The sequence below is a fragment of the Spermophilus citellus genome (genome assembly GCF_964194105.1).
Source record: "Spermophilus citellus genome assembly, chromosome: 1".
NCBI lineage: Eukaryota > Metazoa > Chordata > Mammalia > Rodentia > Sciuridae > Spermophilus > Spermophilus citellus.
Genome location: NC_138182.1, coordinates 159,280,922 through 159,298,596, shown reverse-complemented (window position 1 = coordinate 159,298,596; position 17,675 = coordinate 159,280,922). Strand labels below are relative to the sequence as shown.

Sequence of the window (17,675 nt, the reverse complement as noted above, 5' to 3'; positions counted from 1 at the left end):
TTCTCTGCAGGAAAGAGCAATGACATTCATGTTTTGATAAATCCTGCTTCATCATATTTATCACTCACCCTGGCCTGTTTTCTGACCTTGTGACTAAAATCAGCCACAACAACCTCTCATTTTGGTAATCCTGATTGGGAATTCAGAATCATCTCTTTCAAAAGCCTGCAGGAGCCCTGCTCAGTGGGGCACACCTGTAATCCCAGCAGCTTGGGAGGCCAAGGCAGGAGGATCACAAGTTCAAAGCCAGCCCCAGCAACTTGGGAAGACCCTAAACAACTTAGTGAGATCTTGCCTCTAAACAAACAAACAACAACAAAAAAAAAGGACTAGTGATGTGGCACAGTGGTTAAGCATCCCTGGGTTTAATCCCCAGTACAAAAGAAAGAAGGATAGAAAGAAGAGAGGGAGGGAAGGGGAAAGAGAAAGAAAGAATAAGGGAGCAAGCCCATTTGGGGCCAGGACAGAGCCTAAAACAGGTGGAGACCCCAATGAGAGCAAGACCTGACTTGTTGAAGACCAGTTTGGCCTAGCAGGCATCCTGTCTCACCCACATTTGAAGACAACATCAAGGTGTGAAGTTTCCAGTGTCTCTTTAACAGATCTCTAGGGACTGTTGGAATAAACAGGAGAATTTATATTCTCAGTCACTCCCTGGATTGCCACACTATAGAGACTATTCTCTGCTGATGGGATCAACAAGCAACTAAAAAAAAAAAGCCACACACACACAACCTGCCCACTCTCCAAACACCTCCAGTCTTGGATTCCAGATCATTCCCTCAAGAGCTGAGAAAAGGCCTGGGCAAGATCAAGAGCTTAAACCCAGACATTTGCACCTCTCCAAACCCCAACTGGCAGTCTGGAGATGAGCTAGGGACCGACTGCTGGATTCCAGGGCTGGGAGCTGAAGAGGAGGGTCCTGCTTCCCATAGCCAGGCCAGAGTGAGCACAGCACTTCTGCCCAAAGCAAATCAATCAAAGGCCTTGGCCAAGCTTGTTTGAGTTGGTGAGAGCCCAAGTGGGAATTCCAATCTGCCAGTGTTTGCTCTGCAGGCCAATAGAGCCAAACAGAAATGCAGCTTTGGGACTTTGTGCCAAATATCCATCAGTTTGTTCTGCCAGCCCTGTGCACGTCACCCACTCCCAGCTCTCTGCTCTCTGAAAGTCTTCTTTTTGTGCCCTTACAGGTGGCTTGCCCTTTTCTGACCCACAACCCAGTGGCCCATTCCCAGAGCCACCTTTCTAGGCCAGGTCTCCCCATCTGACATGCAGCCTGCCCATTCTGAACCAGCTCCATCTGGAAATCCACTCACACCCCCTCTGTGGGTCTCTGACCTCCACTTTGCTTTCTGCTCCATCTTTTCCTCTCTGACACTTTACTGTTGTTCCTTCAGCCAACAGCTGCTGTCCCCAGCAGAGTTGAAGGGAGCAGAAGCAGAGGGTTGATGCCAGGAAGCCCCAGTCATGAGTGGGCAACACCTTAGCTCACATTTTCATGTCTGTTTTATTATTTGATCCCTGTAGCTGGTCAGTTTTATCTTCCCATTTCTCAGAGGAAATATCTGAGGCTTCGAAAGACCAGACATCTTGCCGAAGTCAGCCAATTAAAGAAGCCAGGTCTCCTGACTCTAAAACCATGGTACTTTCTACCTTACCCCTCTGAGGCAATTTTTTAAATCTCTTATTCACTCCCAGATGCCTAGGGCAATTCCCAAAGATCCTGATGAGAGTGAGTGCTACCTATATTTTAATGTTCCCTGAGCAGTGCTGCCAAACCCAATGTGAGCAAGTGACAATATTTGCCTGCCTACCTTCTGATGGTGCTCTTTCCAGAGCACCCTTGGAAGTTCTTAGCCTGGAGTCATCCCCAAATGGTGGAATCCCAAGCCTCTCCCCCACCTACCTCAGGCCCACCTCTCAGGTATTAGCACAAAGTCATCCCACCAAGGCACCATCCCCTTCCTGAGACGCAATGTGGCCACCCCCAGCAGCAATTCCTCTTGGTCATTTTCACTGTGACCCTGGGAGTGTGAACATTTGCAAATGGAAATGATCTGGGTATTTTAGAAGGCAGGTGCTCTCTGCATTGGAACAATTCTTGTCACCTACTCAGAAAAATTAGCATGTAACCAAGAGCATCAAGAGGGCCAGGGCTGGCTAGGGGTGGTGGTGCATACCTCTAATTGAAGCAGCTTAGGAGAATCATAAGTTCAAGACCATCATTGGCACCTTAACAAGACCCTGTCTCAAAATTAAAAACATAAAAAGGGCTGAGGATGTGGCTTAATGGTAAAGAATCTTAGGTTCAGTACCAATACCAAAAAAAAAAAAAAAAAAAAAGCCAGGGTGGGACTACAGATTCCTTGTCACTGAATCTCAGTATCCAGCACAACTCAGCAAACAGTAGTTGATCAACCACAAGGACAAGATCCTTCTACCTGCCTTTGTCCTGTGGACTCAGGGTGCCATCCCCCAGGCCAGGAACCCACAGACCCCACCATAGGACCCTGTTATCCAGCCACACTCTTTCCACCCCAGGCATTTTCTAGTGACCTGACTCCCCATTGTGTGTCTGGGACCTTTTTGTACCCAACTGTAGGTGCCAATCTCTCACCCCCCAACTCTACCCCAAGCCTGCCTCCCCACTCTGTCCCAGGTGACATGACCAAAGTGACAGGCTTCAGGAAAACTCTCTCACAATGGAAGCAGAGTAGGCACCACCAGGGCTCTGTGATGGCCCATCTGGAGCAAGGGGTGCCAGCTTTTCTGTCCCTCTAGGGCCCACAGATGGCTCTGTCACGTCTAGGCCAGAGTGGTACAAAGACCTTGGCAGTTCTGGCGTTCATATGGCCAGGAATGATGCAGTAAAGAGTCCTAACTAACCACAGCAGGAAAGTAGTCCAAAGTACCTGCTACTGCCATTGCTCTGGGCCATGGTATGTGATGCTCTGCCCTTGCCAGTGGGGCTTCTCCCCATGCTGAGCTCCCTGGCTGCCTCCCATGCCCACACAGCAGAATCGAGCCACTGACTGTGGTGCCCCTTGCAAGGAGCCAAAGGGCAAATCAGAGCAGACTTCCAAAGACAGGTCTCCACAATAGCGGGTCCACAGAGTGGCAGCCATGCCAGGCAAGGGGTCCCACATAGACCAGCCCTCAGAGGATCCAACATCAGCAGGGCCACATGCTTTATGGGTCTGCTGGGGACCCTCCTTAGTCTGCTCCCTCCAGAAGCCCAGGGGATCCTTGCTGCTGGGTCCAGGGAGACTAGAGCCACTGTGGGCTTAGATGTGGCCTTAGCCAGGGTGAGTCTTCCTCTCCGTAGGTGCGCTGTGTCATGGGGCCTGGGAATCAGACTTCAGGAGCACCTCTCCAGCCCAACCCACAAAGGCAGGGAAACATTAGAGCAGTTGGAGTCCAGCTCCGAAAGCCATGTTTAATGAGGTCCCTCCCAGTCGACAAGACCCCCAGGGCACCAGCTACTTCTCCTCCAGCCGTTGCAAGGACTGGGACTTCTCCTTGGGCAAGTCCTCGAGCATCAGGCACAGCACGTTGACGATCTCGTAGTACAGCTCCTGAAGTCTGAAAGATGCCACCGGAGGGGAGGGGACCTGAGGACAGGGTGGGCTCCCTGCCACTCAGACCCCACCCACCAATGCTGGCTCGGGTGCATTCACCACTTCTGGCAGATCAGTGGGGTCAGTGAAGAGCAAGGACTTCAGAGAGCCATATCAGGTGGTTGGCATCCTAGGTCCACTACTCTGCCTCTGGCCCCCTGGAGTGATTGATTTCACCTCACACGTCGAGCCAAGAGCGTGAAGAGCAGGAACTGTACTGTGGTGCCCAGTCAGTACCTGAACCACTTTTGAGCCCCAAGTGGACATTCCCTGGTCCCTCCTTTTAGTTTTGTCCAATCTCAGAAGCCCTCTAGAGGATTTTCAATGAGAAACCAAGCTAATTATGTCTATCCTTACTCAAGATCCCACTGAGGCTCCCCAGTGCCCACAGCCAGGATTTTATATCCTTCCTGCTCAGCTACGGCCAGTCATAACTCCAGCTAGGCTTACAAGCCCTGGCCAGGCCTAGCTCAGAGCTTCACATACATTTTTTTAAAATATAATTTTAGTTGTAGATGGACACAATACCTTTATTTATTTTTATGTGATGCTGAGGATCAAACCCAGTGCCTCACGCATGCAAGGTACACACTCTACCTCTGAGCCACAACCCCAGCCCCACACATACATTTTTACTATCTAATCAGACCAGTAGCTCCTCTGGGACAGGTGGGAAAGGGACAGAGACCTTCCCAAGGTCACACAGGAAGGTAGTGGCAGAACCAGGCCAAAAGCCTCCTCACTCCCTGACTTGCCACCCAGTATGCTTTCTCTGCCCCCTGAAAAGGGGTTCAAAAGGAGGCCCTAGAGAGATGAAGGAGCCAGAATCTCTATATAAGTCAAAAAGGATTAAGGAGGCTGGATGCGGTGGCGCACGCCTATAATCCCAGTAGCTCGGGAGGCTGAGGCAGGAGGATCACGAGTTCAAAGCCAGCCTCAGCAAAGTCGAGGTGCTGAGCAACTAACTCAGTGAAACCCTGACTCTAAATAAAATACAAAATAGGGCTGGGATGTGGCCCAGTGGTCGAGTGCCCCTGAGTTCAATCCCCCAGTACCACAAAAAAAAAAAAAAGAGAGAGAGAGAGAGAGAGGACTGGGAAGGGACAGCAGAGTTCCCCAGCCACAGGCCTGTCCACTTGTAGCCCAGACTACATATTCATGGACTCTTGCACTCTCAGAAAGGCTCTAACCCACCGGCTTGCCCTACACATGGGTCATGGATGCTCCACCCTCCCATGGCCCTCAACACAGCCCCCACTCTGAGGAAGCCCTGGGCACCAGGAAAGGCTGGGGCTGGGACTGACTTGTTGACAGTATTGTCCTGGTTGTCCAGAGTGGATAAGTAGACATCAATGAAGGGTAGGCTAGTGCCAAAATCATCCAAGACCATGGGGTCAGTGTGCCGCAGAGTCTTCTTGAAGTCCTCCACCAACTCACTGAAACTCTTGCCAACATTGCTCTAGAGAAGGAAGCAAAATGAGTGAGTAATGACAGAAAAGTGGCAGTCATACTGCAAGGAGATCTGGGAACCTTCCATGATGGGCCCCTGGCAGAGGTCTGTTCCCAGCCCCAGGATGAGCCTGAACCTTCATGGGTGAGGTAACCTCATGAGCCACCATCATCAATGTGGGGCAGGTGGCACACAAAGGAACCCATGAGAGTCTCAGAGTGGCTAAGTGTGTCCTCCAGTCCTGGAAAAACCCCAGACACAGCCTAGACAGGCAGATGTCGTCTCAGAGAAAAGGCTGAGGAGGGTCATACCAAAGATGAGGGGACCCAGCAGGGCGCCTAAAGCTTAGGTAGAAAAAAGAAGCAGCACCAGCCCTCACAGGTTTATTGTGCTTGACCCAAAACCTCCAGCCTGCTGTGTTAATTCCTCCTCTGGCTTTCAAAGTGTGGGGAAACCGAGATGGAGTGACACCCTGTCAGAGCCTCTTCATCCTCATCCATCCTGTGACCTGGGACTGGGCTGCCTAGCACCCAGTAAGCACAGGTTGAATGACCCAAAAGGCCCCACAGGGCAGTTCTGCCACAAAGGAGACGCCCACATTACAGCCCTGGACTCTCCAAGGGGGTCGGAGAAACAAAGAGAAGGAAACAAAGGAAGGAAAGCTCGGGAGATACGGGAGAAGTACCTGCCTCACCTAAGGCCACAAAGCCTAAGGCCACCTGCCCTCTCCACATCAGGGCCCTCTTCCCAGCCAGTACTTCAGCCCTGACTGTCCCTCTCTCTGTCTGCTGCCCCGCCTGGGGCGCTGCCTACCTGTGTCTTCATCAGCCTGTCCACTTCCTCCTGCTGCCGTTTCAGAATCACCTGCTTCTCCTCCATCAGGGTGACTTGCCTCTCCAGCATCAGTTCCCGCTCAAACTTTTTGATGGAGTCCTAGTGAGTCAAAGGGTAGAGGTAAGGAGCAGCCTCTCGCTGCACACTGCCCACAACCTGGTATCGCCCCTTGCCTCTCCTTGTCTGTGGCTCAGGCCCTAAGCACAAAGATCCACCCCAACAGAGCCAGCCCCCAACTCAAGCTGCCAACCCTCCTGTTGGCTAGGCAAACGCATAAGCTCATGGCCAAGAGGTGGCAAGGCCCAGGAAGGGCCCACCAGGCCACCATCACTCTGTTTCAGAGAGAGACATCGTTCTGCGTTCTCCCCAGAGGCCCGGTCCACACCTCTGCCTGTCGCACCTGGCATTCCCATTCCCCCACCCCCAAGCACAGCCTCACCTCCGTGTGCATGATCATCACTCCCACGAACATGTTGAGAAAGATGAAGGAGGCAAGCAAAATGAAGGCAATGGTGAACACCCGGCTCAGAGTAAAATTCCGCATGTCCAACTGTTCCTGGAGGTTTGTCCAGCCATCCACCTGTCCAGCAGGGCAGGGATTGCTGAGTACTAGGGCCCAGTGAAGCAGGCCCCCATCTCACCTGTGCCAGGGAAGCCCCCAACTCACTGAGGAGGAAACTGCCTCTGCCCCACATCAGCCTTTCAGCCCCTCTACATGGTGGCCTGGAAACGCAGGGCACCTCTGGATGGAGACCAGCATGCCCTGGGGTCTGTCCCCTCAAAGTCTGTCATTTTCCTTGGGAGGACATTGCCTCTTGCTAGTCCCACCTTTGAAAAGACTCCACTCTTTGAAAGAGTTCAACAGAGTCTGGAATTCTGGACTTGGGCCTTGCATCCTGATTCTTGGGTGGGTTTGTAACAGCCTGTTTCCAAAAAGGCTATGTAACATGGGTTTCATTTATAACTTAAACTTAATCCAAATGAAGTATCATTTGAGAACTCTGACAAGTCTGATGGCCTTGTGGGACATATGGGAATGCTACACGGAGTCACAAGATCAGAGACGGAGATGAATCCCTGGCCTCTGACTCATGCTGGAAGGCCAGCCTCCACCTTCCCCAGGCTCAACTAAGTACCCGAATATGGGGAAAGCCCACGTTAGACCCTCATAGCCACCTGCTCACACCACCTGGCAGTCCCATAAGGCCCCCGTCCTCTCCACTGTTCCCAAACACAGTACCGTGGCCAAGCTGAAGAGGGTGAAGAAAGACAACGCCAGGCTCCCCCAGTTATTCAGGTCACCGTTCTCTACAATTCCAAACAAGCAGAAGCCCAAGATAGCAAAGATGTACATCAGGACAAAGAGGAGGGTGAGCACAGAGGCCACGGTGTAGACGGTCTGCCCCACGGCAATGATGAGCGTCTGCAAGGCAGGGACACGCAGCTAGGCCAGGGAGCCAGGCGGGGCATCTCAGAGGACAGAGATCCAGTCTGCCCCAGGTCACAACTGTCCCAGCATCTGGTGCCATGCCTGGCACACAGCATGATGAACAATTAGTGGTCGAATGAATGAAATGAATCAGAAATGTGCTCAGATCGAGGGCTGCATCCATCTAACTGATTTGCCAGAATCAAACATCCCTTATCAGTCACCTAGGGGCAGAGGGTACACAGGATCCCAGGTCATGGATTTTAGGTCACCACGAACCACTCCCCCTCTGGCTCTGAGGACATCCTAGGGTATCCTTCTCCTGATTCTCAGCTGAGGGCCAGCCCTGGGTGCTCTTGCCCCAGGCCCAGGAGGAGGGGAACCACCTGCAGGTTAGAATAGAGAGGGCCCAGAGGAATGTGGCTCCCATTCTTTCTGGACCCTGCCTTTGAAGGCAGGTCCCCAGGCTTCCCTCTGTGAAGTGGGATCTGGCTTCCCCAGCACATCGTGTGACTCCCCATCATTCGTTCTCCATTCTCTGGAGTTTTGCATGCGATAAGTGCTCCATATGTGTTCACCTACCTCAAATGGTTTCACAGACATAATTTCAAGGTAGATAGACATTATCAGTTTTCCAGGATGAGGGGTCAGAGACTGAGAGGAGCAAACTGTCTTGGCCAGGGTCACACTCCAGTATAACAGCAGAGCTGGGACCAATTCCAAAACCCTTTGCCTCATGTCAAGACCTCCACCCGCCAGCAGCCCTGAGCACAGAGGCCGATTAGCACTAGGAAAGGGGGTACTTGTAGCTGGACACAGGACAGTGAAGTCTGGACAGTTGGGGTACTCCAGGAGGCAGAGACACGCCCAGAGCCCCAGGCTGCCCCACATGCAGGATGGTTTGGCAGGAATGAATACATGCCCGTTCATTCTTCATCCCCCTGGGGGAAGAAAATTGGTGTTTTCAGATTCATTCCAAAAGAGCTGACTATTAAAGGGAAAAAAAAAAAACACTATCTCTCTCCCTGCTAGACAGAGGCAGAACTTCTTCCCAAGGACTGGAAAAGTAAACCAGTAAGTGCTAACAGGAAACAGGAAACCCAGCAATGGCCTGCAAATTCGGTCTGCACAGGTGGGCAGGGGGCGCCCGAGTGGCAGAACCTGAGGCATGTGCAGAGGGCTGGGGAGAGGTCTGGCTGGCTGTCCCACCTCCAGGCCAGCCCACCTGAGGACACAGCCAAGCAGCCTTGAGAACAGTAGTTGTAATAAGGTCACACTCTCCAGTGGGACCCCCACTACCTGGTTGAGGCACAATCCAGGCAGCCTCTTTAATGAACAGATCCAGGAAGGGGCAGAAATTGCCAAGTGCAGTGACACACCTCTGTAATCACAGCGATATGGTAGGCTGGGGCAGGAAGATCATGAATTCAAAGCCAGCCTTAGTAACTTAGTGAAGCCATGAGCAACTTAGAGAGACCCTGTCTCTTAATAAAACATAAAAAAGGGCTGGGGATGTGGCTCAGTCGTTGAGCACCCCTGGGTTCAATCCTTGGTACCTTAAAAAAAAAGGAAGGAAGGGAGGGAGGAATGAAGAAAAGAAAGAGGCAGAATTCCAGTCCCAGAGGATGGCCACCCAGGTCCCCACAGGTCAGGAGATCCTTCGCTGAGGAAGTTCTGGGCTTTCGAGGTCTGGCCTCGAGTAGATGTCTGGTTTTAAATTTCCACATTCTTTGGAGAAGCAATACCCAGCATCCAGTTCCGTTTTCCTGGGTCCTGGGTCAGCCACAGCTATTCTCTTATGCCTGGGACTTTTGGGGGTGGTGGCCAGGGCAGGTGGCCAGGTCAGGGTTCTGAGAGAGTCTTCCTGGGCAGCTCCTGGGATAAGGGGGAAATGGTGGGACCCTAGAGAGGTGGGGAAGAGGAAGACGAAGCTGGGCTCACAGCCAGCAGGGAAAGTTGTCCAAATAAAATGCAGATGACCAAGAGCAAGGTGGCACCCAGCTAACAGAATTCTCTATGTACAAAACAACAAGGAATGATTTCCTCGAGGAGCAAGTTTATTGCCATTAGATGGAGGGCAGAGTGTCATTTTAATGAATCAGGGGTGGAGAGCCGAGGATGTACCAGAGTATCAGCTCTGTTCGGGGCTCCTTTAGACTTTCATTCACACCCATTAGCATGGAGGTGCAAGTCGCCACCTCCAGCAGCTCCAGCTCCCTTGGCCAGCAGGCCAGACCAGCACACAAAGCCATGCAATCCAGGGTCACCTCTGTTCCCCTGTGAACCCAGGTCCCAAGACATTTCAGAGGCTACAGTAGAGCCACAGCCAGGGCATCAATCTCCAAGGCACCACTCTTGGGATGCATGCCTCTGGTGACTGACAGAAAACTCTAAGGCCAAACCTGGGATAGACATCTGTGTACACGTGGTGTGTGCGTGCCCACAGGTCTCTGAGAATGTCTACGAGGACCAAAGACTGAGCAGGGGCCTGGATTCACAAGAAAAGCCTGGCTTGCTCCAGGATATGGCCCTGGGCCACTAGGGAGTCTCCCTGGGCTGGAAGGAGGTACTGCCCCTGGCAGGCTCTCAACCTTGGGCACCTTCAGGTCTTTGCCTGCTGACCAGCTGCCCCCACACAGCCAAGACCAGTGTAGCTAGAGCCCCTGGCCTTACAAGGTGCCCAGCTGGGTCACAACAACTTCCTTCCAAGATGAAGGCCCTTCTGCCATCAGTCCTTCTCCCTGCGTGGTCCCTCAGCCCGCCACCAACCTCTCCCTTCCTCATGTGACTCCCTCAGGGGTTTGGCATCCATGTCCTATGGTGCCTTCTCTCCCGGCTTCACCTAAGCATCCCCTCTTACCTGAGATTACCCTAGCAGCCCTCTCCAGGGAGCTGCCTATCCCTCACTGACCTGGGATTCAGGGGGCCATCCTCTGCCTCTGTCCCTGCAGCCCCTGACTCCATGGGCAAAGTCCCTATTTCTGGGCATGGCCAAACTTCTGGCTTCCCACTCCTCCTCGTGACTTGAAATCTCTCTTCCAGGCTTACCACCTCCTTCCCCACCCCATCTTGAGGCTAGCCCCGGGGATCTTTGCAGATGACACATGATCTAGACCACTTCCTCCCTGAATGTCCTCATCGTTAGTGATTCTTGAAGCTTTTCCAGGCCCCAGGAAAAGCTGAGCTACTCCTCCCTCTGATCTCTCTCACTCTGAGGCACCCCCACCTGTCTGACCCCTTGGACCTCCAGTCTCCTTTTCTATCCACCTGTCTTACCCTCAGCCCTACCTGACTCCAACTCCAATACCCAGCACCTCAGACACTTCCCTCCCCCACTTCTAGGTCACATCCCAGGGGCTGTCCCTGACCCATGAAGATGGGATTTGAAGCAAAAGGTGTCATGACTTGAAGTGCCTTTAGAAGATTCACGCCTGCTGCTGAGGCACTTCTGCCCAGGACACCTGGGAATCCAGATGGAGGCTGACGGTGGCAGGGATGAAAAGACATGGACAAGTCAGCAACTATGTAGGGGGCCGCGTGACAAGACTTTGAGAGAGAAGAGCCAAGTTGACACTCAGATTTATGACTTGCCTACTGAATAGGAGTGGGGGACACTCTCCACCAAAAGATAAAATAGTGGAGGAGGAGCCAGGGTTTGGGGACCTGCGGGCAGAGGTGGGGGCAGGTGATGAACCTGCAGTTAGGCACGCGCTTGAGGAGCGCATGAGCTGTTCAGGAGGTGACTGGGTCTGAAGGTCACAGACAGAGGCATGGGCAGGTGGAGAGTCCTAGAAAGCAGAAAAGATCCTCCAGAGAGAATATGCAGAGGGCGGAGGGAAAGAGAATGCAGGGCACAGTCCTGAGGAAAGAACGCCACGAGAGGTCAGGATGAGAAAGAGAAGTAGTGACCAGGACGCCCAGGGAAATGGCCACCGCATCTGGCAACCTCGAGAGGCCCTGCGCTCTGGAGGGAGGGGAAGAAGTCAGGGCTTAGTGAGGGACAAGGAAGTAAGACTGGGGAGGAAAAGGGGCGGAGAGAGGGCTGGACACACAGGCATGTGACCACATGTGAGCAAGAGATGAGGGACTTGGGTGGGGGGGCTTGCTCCCAGGCCCTGTCCCTTCTCCCCCCAAGGACCAGGGCTGGCGGCTATCACAGCAGGATACGTGACACACCCTGACTGGACAAATAGGCCCAGGCCAGCCCCTTCCTGGAGAACAGCTGCCAGGACAAACACGGTGTATCCAGGACGCATGCCTGCCAGCCCGGGTGAGGACAAGGGGTCAGCTCCCAGGCTTGTTCTGAAAGCTTCGGAGCTCAGGCAAGGCCGAGCATCCCATGACTGGGGCAACCCAGGAAGACTTCTTGGGGGAAGCAGCACTTGCTGGGCTGCTCAACAAAGTGAGGAGGCTTCCCACTGAGAGGAGCAGTAGTCCTTTGGCTGTCTGGGTAAAGCAGCCACTGGCCCAGGTCACCAGAAAAGCTGGAGATTCCTAGGCATGTAGTTCAAAACATCTGTCCCATAAGAAAGTCAGTCAGTGGCTGGGGATGGAGCTCATTGGTAGAGTGCAAGACCCTGGGTTCCATCCCCAGCACCACAAAACAGGAAAAAAGAACAAAAGCTAGTCACTCTGCAGCATGGGACAGAAGTTCAGATGGCATCTGCTTCAGGCACTCCTTTCAAACCTCAGCCCTGACATTTAGCTGCTGAGTGACCCTAGGTCTCAATTTATTCATCTGTAAAATGGAGCTAATAAAATCTTTCCTGCCATTGTTCATCTTAAGATTGCGACCAAGTATTCCTCCTAACCCTCCCGCTGGGATTGAACCCAGGAGCAATTACCATTGAGCCACATCCTCTGCCCTTTTTATTTTTTATTTTGAGACAGGGTCTTGCTAAATTGCTGAGGTTGGCCTAGAACTTGCCATCCTCCTGCCTCAGGCTTCTGGGTCTCTGGGATTTTAGGCATGTGCCACCAAGTCCAGAGAATCTTAAGATCAAGATAATAATGCCAGTACAGCTCACCCCACCACACAGAAGGGCACATGAACTGGAAGACAGCAGTCAAATTACCTCTTTTTATGGGGCTGGTGGCAGTGTGGCCTGCAGCCTGACCTCCCAGCACCCTGGCACTCCCAGGGCACTCACCCTGATGCCTCGGCTATAGGGGATGAGCTTGAGGATGCGCAGGGACTGTATGCCCTCGGCGATGTTGTGGTAGGTGTAGTGTTTGCCCTTGTTCTTGCGGAGCACATAGGGAATGAAGATTATGATGAGGATGAACACATCCAGCATGTTGTAGCCATCCTTCCAGTAGTCAATGGGGTCTACGTAGACCTTCATGGCAAACTCGGAGGTGCAGATGGACACAAAGATGATCTCTGAGATCTGCAGGGGTGGCAAGGGTTGAAGAGATCCAACCAAAAAGCAGAGCCCCACAGTCCCGGCCCACTCCCTGCCTGGGCGACCCAATCCAGGTCACCCCCACGCTGGAGAAACCCAGGCAGAGTCCCTGGCACCCAGAGCGCTCTGAGTGTGCCCAACTCTCTCCCCTTTGGTGTCTTCCCTCCTGTGCTCTAAGCCCCAGGTTTAAAACGAGATGCTTGGGAATCATGACTGACTGTACAGGCCCCAGTCAGTGAGAGAGGAGAACGGGCCAGAGAAGCAGTTGGAGGACAGACCACTGGGTCCTGGAGCCCAGGCGAGGACCAACCCCACTGTCATCTCAGCCTTGAAGGATTTTGAGCAAGGGAGCGATTAGAACTGATATACATTTCTTTCTTTCTTTTTTCTTGGTAGTGCTGGGTGTTGAACGCAGGGCCTTGCACCTGCTAGTCAGGCACTCTACCCCTGAGCTACATCCCTAGCCCCACTGATGCTCATTTTTTTTTAAGATTTATTTTTTTATATAGCTTATGTGTGTGGGGGGGGCCTCGTGATTGAACCCAGGGCCTCGTGCATGCAAGGCAAGCACTCTACCAACTGAGCTATATCCCGAGGCCCTAAGATTTATTTTTTTATTTGCTCTTTTTAGATGTACATGACAGTAGAGTGTATTTTGACATTTTACATATACATGGAGTATAACTTATTCTGATTGGGATAACTTATTCCATTATTGTGGTTGTATGCGATGTGGAGTTTCACTGGTGGTGTATTCATAGATGAACACAGGAAAGTTATGTTTGATTAATTCTACTATCTTTCCTATTCCATCTCCCCTCCCTTCCCTTCATTCCCTTTTGTCTAATCCAATGAATTTCTATTCTTCCCCTCTCCTGCTTGTTGTGTGTTAGCATCAGCATATCAGAGAGAACATTCGGCCTTTGGTTTTGGGGGATTGGCTTCTTTCACTTAGTATAATCATCTCCAGAACCATCCATTCGCCAGCAAAGTTCATAAAGCCATTATTTTTATGGCTAAGTAATATTCCATTGTGTACATATACCACATTTTCTTTAACTGATGCTCATTTTTAAGAAATCTGGGCTGCTGTTCAGTATAAGAGAAACAGCAACTAGAGGTGGGGCAGGGAGGCAATGGTGAGTAGCCTAGTTAGTCATTGCAGCAGTCATCCAGGGTGAACCAGATATGTTGAGGGGACAGTGGTGGTATGGGAGAGAAGAGGACATGTTCCAGATAGCCTGTGTGGACAGTGAGGATAGGACTTGATACTGAACTCCAGGATGCACGTAAAAGACAGGTGGCCAGCAAGACTCCTAGGTTTCAGAGGGAGTGACTGGTAAGCAGCCAGGTGAAGGGGACAGAGAGGGCTTCTGAAGGGGAAGATTTTTGAGATATGTGATCTTTTAAGTATAAGTCATAGGTGGTCACTGGAAATTGTACCTCAGTTCACACCTCTCCATTTGAATAACATTAGAGCAGCTGGTGTTTCTATTTGTCCTCAAATGTCTCCACAAGACAACCATTTACATATACTTTTTAGTTTTTGAAACTACTATGTAACATTTAAGATACACAAAAAGACACAGAGACTCATATAACAAACAACCATATACTTACCTCTCAGCTTAAAAAATAAACTATTACAGGAAGTCTCTTGTGGCTCTTTCATTAATCAAATTTCTTTCCACAAAAGTAACCCAATTGAAAATGTGAAGCCTGTCATGCTCATGTATTTATATTTTTGCCACATAGATATCCCTAAAAAGACCTGTTATTTTTTTGCATTTTTTAGGCATTACATAAATAGCCTATATACTAGCATATCTTTGACAATTTGCTCTTTTCATTTAAATTCCGTTTGTCTATTAGAAGGAAACAGGGAAAATGCTTTATGACATTGGTGTAGGCAAGGATATTTCGAATAAAAATGTAAAAGCCTAGGCAACAAAAGACAAAGTAGGCAAGTGGGGTCACAACAAACTGAAAGCTTCTGCTTAGCAAAGGCGACAATCAATAGCGACAGGACAACCCACAGAATGGGGGGAAATGCATAAAAGTACTCATCTGACAAAGAATTAATATCCAGAATATCTAATGAACTCAAAAACTCAACAGAAAAAAACCCAAATAATCCAATTTGAAAGTTGGCCAATGATCTGAATAGACATTTCCCAAAAGAAGATTAAAAATGACCAACAAGTATATGAAAAAAAAATGCTCAATATCACTAATTATCAAGAAAACACAAACCCAAACACTTTGAGCTGGTCCCAGTGATGTATGCCTGCCATCCCAGTGACTAGGGACCTGAGGTAAGAGGATCGAAAGTTTGAGGCCAGTATCAGCAACTTAATAAGGTCCTAAGCAACTTAGAGAGACCTTGTCTTTAAATAAAATATTTTAAAGAAGGGTTGGGGATGTTGCTCAGTGGTTAAGCACCCCTGGGTCCAATTCCTAATACATACACAAAAAAGGCTGGGGTGTAGATGAGTTGCAAAGCAATTCTGGGTATAGAAAAAAAAAGCACACTAACAAAAATGCCACACTGAAATATCATCTCACCTCAGTTACAATGACTAAAATCAAAAAGACCAAAAAAAAAAAAAAATGACAAATGCTGATGAGGATGTGGAGAAAATAGAACTCTTACATACTGTTGGGGGGTGTGAATCAGTACAGCCAATACAAAAAAACAGTGTAGAGTTTCCTCAAAAACTTAAAAATGGAATCACCATTCAGGAGGCTGAGGCAGAAAGATCGAAAGTTCAAGACCAGCCTCAGCAATTTAGTGAGACCCTGATTCAAAATAAAAAGAACCAGGGGTGTAGCTCAGTGGTAGAACACTCCTAGGTTTAATCCTCATTTGAGAGAGAGAGAGAGAGAGCTGCCACTTTGGCTCAGTAGTAGAGCACTTGCCTAGTAGGTGTGAGGCACTGGGTTCAATTCTCAGCACCACATATAAATAAATTAATAAATAATGTAAAGGCCCATCAACAATTTTTTTAAATATTTAAAATTGAGAGAGAGAGAGAGAGAGAGAGAGAGAGAGAGAGAGAGAGAGAGAGAGAGAGAGAGAGAGAAACACTACCATACAACCCAGCAATACTGCTATGGGTCTATATACAAAGGACACAAAACCAATATATCAAGGAGTCACCTGCACTCCTATGTTTATCATAGTGCTATTCACAATAGACCAAAAATGAAATCAACCAAGGTTTCAGTTGATAGGCAAGTGGATAAAGAAAATCTATCTATACAAAACATAATACTATTCAGCCATTTAAAAGGATTCAATCCCTGAGGCAGGAAGATCTCAAGTTGAGGCCAGCCTGGGCAACTTAGTGAGACACTGTCTCCAAATAAATTTTTCAAAAGGGCTGGGGATACAGTGGTAGAGCACTTGTCTAGCATGAGCGAGGTCCTGAGTTCAATCTCCAATATCATACACACAAAGGATTAAATTCTGTGTCACATGTGGCAACATGGACAAACCTGGGGTTCCAAATGTTAACTGAAATAAGCCAGATACAGAAATATAAATACTGCATGATTTCTCACATGCATGGAATCTAAAAAGCTGAGCTCATGGAAGTTGAGAGCAGAACAGTGGATCTCAGAGGCCAGGGAGGGGAGGAGGAGGAGCATGGGGAGCTTGGTTACCGGGTCACAACCAGAGAGGAGGAATACCTTACGGTGTTCTATGACACTGAAGAGTGATCAGCGTTCACAAAACAGGTGGAGGAGAGGATCTGGAATATTCTCATCACAAAGAAATGATAAAATGTTTGAGATGATGAATAATCTCAGTATCCTGAGTTGATCGATATACAATGTTTAAGTGTCCCAAAACATCACACTGTATCCCCTGAAAAGGTGCAATCATTATCTATCAATAAATAATATGTAAAATCATGTTTGTGAGATTCATCCATGTTTATGTATGCAAACTGAGTTTACTGTTTCACCCTATTTAGCGATTCCACTTGTGAAAATACTACACTTAATTTATCCAGATACTTGCTGAGTGAAATTTAGCCTATTCATAATTTTTTTTTTACTATTGCAAATAGTGCAATAGTACAAAAAATTTGAACAATTCTTTTTTGGGGGGCATGGGTACCAGGAATTGAACACAGGGCCATTCAACCACTAAGCCACATCCCCAGCCCTATTTTGTATTTTATTTAGAGACAGGGTCTCACTCAGTTGCTTAGCACCTCGTCATTGCTGAGGTTGGCTTTGAACTCCAGAGATGCTGGGATTACAGGCATGTGCCACTGTGCCCAGCTTGAACAATTATTCATACATTTATTATACACATGTGTAAAGTCTCTCTGTAAGATAGCTAAGAGTAAAATTACTAAGTTGTAAGATGTGAGCATCTTCAACCACACTAGGTATTAACAAATTGATTTTCTGAAGTGACTGATCCAATTTGTTTTGACATCAGCCATGTGCCTATTGTTTTACGTTCTTGCCAATACTTCCCACTATCACACTTGATTTTTGTCAGTCTGATAAATATGAAATATTATCTCATTTTTAATTTTCTTTTTCACTTCTGTATTAATGAGGTTGGGCATTGTTGCATATGTTTAAATTGTGAACTGCCTATTTTTAATCTTTGGCCAAATTTTCTGCTGGATTGTTTTGTTACCTTCAGACTGATTTGGAGGACATCTTACAGATTTTAAATCCTTTGTTATCCGTGCAAACATCTTCTCCCACACTGACTTAACACACTCTTTCACCTTTTTATTGATTATTCCTCACCCCTCCTGACTCTTTTTTCCAGAGTCTTGCAAAATTGCCCAGGCTGCCTTTGAACTCACAATCCTCCCACCTCAGGCTCCAGAGTAGCTGGGATGACAAGCTTTTGTCACCACATCCAACTCTTAATGGTCTTTCAATAACTAGATGCATAAAGAGAGAGA

General features: G+C 49.2%; 1 protein-coding gene across 1 annotated transcript in view; it reads right to left on the bottom strand.

Annotated features, from left to right (window-relative positions):
* Positions 1-3,410: 3,410 nt before the first annotated feature.
* Positions 3,411-17,675, bottom strand: part of CATSPER3 (cation channel sperm associated 3) — a 20,322-nt gene continuing 6,057 nt past the window's right edge. Inside the window, exons 2-7 of the mRNA XM_081302119.1 lie at positions 12,481-12,720; positions 7,142-7,324; positions 6,341-6,481; positions 5,881-6,000; positions 4,922-5,076; positions 3,411-3,582 (exon numbers count right to left, since the gene is read on the bottom strand). Coding sequence (XP_081158245.1) covers positions 3,480-3,582; positions 4,922-5,076; positions 5,881-6,000; positions 6,341-6,481; positions 7,142-7,324; positions 12,481-12,720 — 942 coding nt within the window. The 3' untranslated portion in view covers positions 3,411-3,479. The remainder of the gene's footprint in view (positions 3,583-4,921; positions 5,077-5,880; positions 6,001-6,340; positions 6,482-7,141; positions 7,325-12,480; positions 12,721-17,675) is intronic.